Source organism: Oryctolagus cuniculus, chromosome 15 (assembly GCF_051225735.1).
Source record: "Oryctolagus cuniculus isolate XC-2025 breed Fujian yellow rabbit chromosome 15, ASM5122573v1, whole genome shotgun sequence".
NCBI lineage: Eukaryota > Metazoa > Chordata > Mammalia > Lagomorpha > Leporidae > Oryctolagus > Oryctolagus cuniculus.
In genome coordinates, this window is record NC_142881.1 from 13,918,501 (window position 1) to 13,924,516 (window position 6,016).

Here is a 6,016-nt window from a genome sequence, read left to right on the forward strand (position 1 = left end):
ATTAAAAAAAGAAATGTATACATTTTGAAATAAAAGAAAATGAAGCCACCTTAAGCTACTTTTTAATTTCAGTGTAATTTTCCTTTGAAAGTTCATGATATTCTTTCACTATTTTTATGATATTTATGCAATAAGTTAAAACTGGAAGAAAATATAAACAATATATTCACAAAATAACTTCAGATTCCCCTCCACTTACTCCCTCTCAAGGGAGTATGGCATTATATTGGACTTTATGTAATATTACTTACAAAAATTAAATGTACAAATTTTTCTTTTAAGCCATTTTTTAAAACAGAAGAACATGTTTTAGAAACTTAAGAGATTACAATTGTTCTGTGAATCCCTGACTTTGGCTTACTCTGTCATCAAGACTGTAACACTTTTCCTTGACTATCAGCAGCTCTAGGTACACTGGTAAACATTAAAGCAAACCCAGCCTTTGTTCTCATCTTTCTGTTTTCATATTAGCAAACCTAACCAGGCATAGTATAGCTGTCCAATTCACAAAATACGCATACTATAGCATCGGAGGGTATCACAGCCATATATTTTAAAGGACTCATTGAGCCCTGAAAGGCAAATGCTGTCATTCAAGTTCTAATTACATGCTACCTGAGTTTTACAGAACTGAAAAAGAAAATGAAACTGTACTTCCTAAATATATTTTTGAACCACAAACAACCTCCAAAAATGTATAAATGCCCCAAATACGTCCTGAACGTATCATTGTGTAATAGCTCAGGCATTGTCCTATTCAATTACATTCTAGTTTCTCTGTATACTGCTGCTACTTGATAAATGAATCAATAGATGCCAAGTCAAATATTCAAGTAAATATACTTTCATTGTTATTGGCAGACATATAATTAACTCTGAAAATAAAAGATACAAGAAATCAATTATGATTACTTCTTCAGTTCTTCTCATTAGTCATTTATATTATAATTGTAGTTCCACTTTAAAAATCTTTAAACACACACATACACACAAGCACAACCCATCTTGACTATAATTGTAAATCAAATTAGTTCAATTACAAATTAGTATTGTACGAACTGTGAACCTTATGTTAATTTTATTAGTAAGATACAAGTGTATTATTAACTACATATATGAGCTGATTAAAAAGCAATGCACATTTATGAGCCTATTAAATTAGTAATTCAGCACATGTTTCTAAACAATGTTAGGGATTTGCTCTGTCTTCTAATACAAACATTTGAATCAACATTTTGTTTATTTATGTGTATATATCAACAAATTACATTTCCACATTTGGGCAAAACAGTCTACTAACAAAGAAAATATAAAGAATGAAACTTTTTTAACAAAGAAAATATTACAAAGAGTAAATATTTTATTTTAAATGACATTTATTATCTGTCAAGTCAATAGCATCACCAATCTAGAAGAAATGTATTTTATATAAAAACTTACATAAGTGACCTTTTAAAAATATTTCCCTAGATGCAAAGTTTCAGATATATGAGAATTTCATGATGAAAAAAGTTTATGATAAGCTTAGGAAATATGTTTTAATAAAATACGCTGTCATTACTCAATTGTTTCATTATGGTAGTTTAATTGTTTTTAAATTATGTTCATGAACAAGCCGCTTAACCTCTCTGTCTCCTCACTTATAAAAAGGAAATAATGCTGGTGCATTATCACAGCATTCTTGTTAAGATTAAAGTAGTTAACACAAGTAAAGAATTTAGAACAGTGCCTAGCATGTAAGCAGTCACCAAGTGTTAAGTATGCACTTCTTAGTTACACATATTGTGCCTATTCTTTTTTTTTTTTTTTTAAGATTTATTTATGTGAAAGGCAGAGTTAGAGAGAGGCAGAGGCAGAAATAGAGAGAGAGAGGTCTTCCAACGGCTGGTTCACTCCCCAGATGGCCGCAATGGCTGGAGCTGAGCTGATCCGAAGCCAGCAGCCAGGAGCTTCTTCGAGGTCTCCCATATAGTTTCCCAAGAACTTGGACCATCTTCTGCTTTCCCAGGTCATAACAGAGAGCTGGGTCAGAAGTAGAGCAGCCAGGACTCGAACCAGCACCCATATGGGATGCTGGCACCGCAGGCAGAGGTGCCCGCTGCACCACAGCACCAGCCTCAACCTATTGTTTCTATGAGCTTCTAGTTATCAATCTTGAAAGTATCTTAATTCATTTTCAAATAAAAAGAAGCTATACCCTGACTTTAAAAAAAAAAAAAAGATATTTATTTGAAAGGCAGAGAAAAGAGACACAGAAAGAGAGACACAGAGAGAAAGAAAGAGAGACACAGAGAGAAAAAAGAGAGTATCCATCTACTGCTTCACTCCCCAAATGGCCACAAGAGTTAGGTCTGGGCTATGCCAAAGCCAGAAGCCAGGAAGTCCATCTAGGTCTCCTTTATGGGTGGCAGAGGCTCCAAGCACTTGAGCCATCTTCTGCTGCCTTCCCAGATACATGAGCAGGAAGCTGGATCAGAAGCAAAGGAGTGGGACTCCAAGTGCTGCTCTGATATGGGATGCCAGACAAGAGGTGGTTTAACTTGCTGCACCTCAATGCTGGCCCCATCCTGACATTCTTGATGTTTTGCCCATCCCACCAACTTCTGGTACTGCTGTTAGTAGCTAGTGTATCTGCTATTTACAGGCACAACAGCAGCCAGGGTCTCACCAAAATTATGGTTTCAAAATCTATAGCACTCTCCCACACACGGGCTGGAGAGACACAGAAAGGCTGGTCAACTGAGTTACAGTCAGAGAGAGGAGAGAGAAGTCCTGGTGTTCTACTGCACAGTAAGTTGACTACAGACAATGACAGGGTACTGCAAACTCCAAAAGAGCCAGAAGAAAGAGTTTTGAATGTTTCACTACAAAGATATGATAAATGAGCAGACAGACATGCTTAACCTGATTTGAACATTACACAACATATATATGTATGTATCAAAACATCACATGGTGCCCCCAAAATATACACATTTTTGTGTCAGTTAAGAAATAAGCATTCTCCTTCATATCTACCACACTATTAGTACCCACTGATTCTTTCAACACATTAACATACACCACATGCTAGGCACTCACTAGATACAGGCAGTGGAGGAAAAAGGCAAGAAAGATTCCAGATATGTTGCTAACAGAATTGCAGAGGATACAAACACAAACAATAACTATGTATTGTTACTTAATAAAATTTTTCTACCAAGATGTCCACAGGAGAGCTTTAAGGGTGGCATTTGAGCAAGACCAGGAAAGAGGAGCTGAAGCTCAATAGGCAAATAAAGGTTCTTTGATTAAAGGTTCTTTGATTATCTTATTCACAAAGGAAACTGAAAATTCCTCACAGTGGCAAGTTAAAATAGACACATTTGAAGTAAACAGACTCCTTCAATCAGACTTCCCATTGCACACAGCTTCTTAGTTCATTGTTGGGAGTTGAATAAATATTTTTCAGCAATTGTCTATCCCCACCCACAGTGAGGCCCTCCTTGTGACATCCTTGCATGGTGTTTTCAGCTTCCTCACTAATTGTTTCCATTTTTCTAGGCACAGCCCAGAGATCTTCCTAAAACTACTTTTACCACACTGTTCCCTGTCAAAAATCGGCAGTGGTTGCCTTCTAGTCCCAGACATCAGTCCTCTGCCTTGACCAGGTCCCTCTTCCAATATATCTTGGGCAAATCTGCTTCCATCCTGTGTTCCAAATGCTTTTCTGCTACTATGAGGGTACTCCAAAAAGTTCACAGAAAAACTGAACTAAAAGGTATATATTTGCTTTGGTGCAAAAAAAAACCTTTTGAAATGCACTCACAGTTTGGGCATTTTCCACAGACATTTTGAAGACCCTTCATATATTTTTCTTTGCTTCTCCAAATTCACATTTTCCCTCCAAAACTCTCCTACAAGAAAGTATCAGACTCTCCTGCTTCTACTTAAAATAACAGAACTTTACAGAGATGAAGAAAAGAGAAAATGCTAGTGGAAAAAGTATATACTGCTGGATGAGAGACATGTTCAACGTGGGGTAGAGAACAGAAACAGGCAGAGTCATTTGAAAGCTACAACCAAGCCATTATATCAACATAGCACACTTAAATTATTTATTACTCAAAATTTATACAGCGCACCAACTACTTATTGAACAATTACTCTTCCAATGGCACTGTGCTCTATTAAAATCTTAAACATCCTGCAAAACGGCCAAAGAATTCTTCATTACTAAAAATGGTTTCTTTAGGGCAAGTTCATCTAAAACAGTAGGTGTCACTGGATTCAGATCCCTACATGCTACCAGGCAACACGGAACTACATGAACCAGCACACAAGCAGTGGGCTTCCCACCTGCAGGACAACTCGTTAGTGAAATCGTCCCAAAAGGGCAAGACAGGCTTTTTCAAGCCCTAATTAGCACACTCTGCAGGTGAGCACCTTAGATTCCAACTTGACCTGCTCTTCATTCAACTCCTCGGCTGCTTGCTTCATTTTTTCTCGGCACCTGGTTATGTCCGACCGTACTGCAATGAAAATTAGACGTTTAGATAACATCAGTCTTTCCCAAGCCCCCATGTCGGTAGCACGTGGTCAGACACCTGCACACGGAAAGCAAACTCCCCCAACTGCACCCACCGACCACGGCCTCGTCGCCCAGCGCCCAGCCCCCAGCCCGGAGGCCCCGGCGGCGGCGGAGGCAGAGGCCCGACCTTCTCGCAGCGCTCGGCGGCTCTGCTCGGCCTGGTTCTCGCTGCAGAGAATGTGCTGGAACAAGGATTCCAAGCTCATCTCCCCGGCTCCTGCGGACCCCTTTCCCGGCGTTAAATATTCTCTGACGGAGTCTGAGGATCCTGGAAAGCACAGCAAGGGATCCTCCGGGGCTCTTCCCACACAGCCGGCCTCCCGCTCCCTGCCCGCGGCGAGCCCAGGGGGTCCCGGGACCCCCTGTCACACTTCACACACCCAGGCTTCCTCCCTCATGCCCTGAACCACGAGTTTCCCTGGCTGCCTTCTTCCCTGACAGGCTCCCGGGCCCTCCCGGGTTTCCTTCTTGCTCTGCCTACAGAAAACTATGGAACCCGGGCCTCGGCTTCCGAGGGGTCGGGGCAGCAGCCCTTCCTGTGCCCGCTCTGTCCTAGGGATGGCGCCCCAAAGTGCGCTTTCCCTCAACTACATCGTACTTGCTGTCAACACCAAAGGCCGACACCGCCCCTCAGAGGGACGGGCGCGCCAGGTCGGGTTTGCGCGGGAAGTTCGCCTACGGCGGCTCCTTGGGTCCATTCTGAGTTCGCGGTGGTTTGCGAAAGACCTTGGGGCCCCCCGTGGGGCGTTACTGGACTTGGGGTGCTCAGTCTGCAAGGCAGAAACACTCGGCATAGAAAGTAAGAAGAATCCGTGATTCTAAATATAGACTTTTAAAGACTTATTCTTTGACGATAGCAAAGACTGCTATAAATGTGCGATGTCTGACATTCCGCCTTAATCATTCCTTTGAAATCAGGGCATATCTTTTTTGTCTGCTTTACAATTAATCATTGCCTTTTGTAATCAAGCTGCGGTATTATTAACACTTCAATATCTGTGCAATGTGTCAGAGACCAAAGTGGTTACTAATTAAAGCTTAAACATGAAAGGCACCTTTGGGACTTCTGCATGGGGTTTTTTAAATTAAAAAATAAGATATTTCTGGTTTCCGTAGGTCAAAATATTGATATTATAATAAACATCTGAATTTATTTCTGAATGTAAAATAGACATTGGTTAAACTTTAAAAAGTAATTTCTAGTTAGAATGTATTTATAATTGAGGAAAATAATGTAAAACTAAAGTGTCATGTCATCTTATATATGTAAAATAAGGTACATGTAAGTTATTGCATCCCAACAGAGTTAGTTACTATCTCTTTAATACTGTAGTATAATTTAAATTTCTTTTTTTAATATTTTTTTAACTTTTATTTAATGAATATAAATTTCCAAAGTACAGAATATTGATTACAATGACTTCCCCCCCATAACGTCCCTCCAAC

General features: G+C 39.9%; 1 protein-coding gene across 3 annotated transcripts in view; it reads right to left on the reverse strand.

Annotated features, from left to right (window-relative positions):
- The window catches only part of CCDC172 (coiled-coil domain containing 172), an 83,072-nt gene extending 77,782 nt beyond the window's left edge, over positions 1-5,290 (reverse strand). For 2 of the 3 annotated variants that reach the window (XM_089313972.1, XM_051824187.3), the window contains exons 1-3: positions 5,169-5,290; positions 4,698-4,838; positions 4,426-4,511 (exon numbers count right to left, since the gene is read on the reverse strand). In XM_089313972.1, coding sequence (XP_089170098.1) covers positions 4,426-4,511; positions 4,698-4,838; positions 5,169-5,268 — 327 coding nt within the window. In that variant the 5' untranslated portion in view covers positions 5,269-5,290. The other variant, XM_089313974.1, reaches the window with a different exon arrangement.
- Positions 5,291-6,016: the final 726 nt, after the last annotated feature.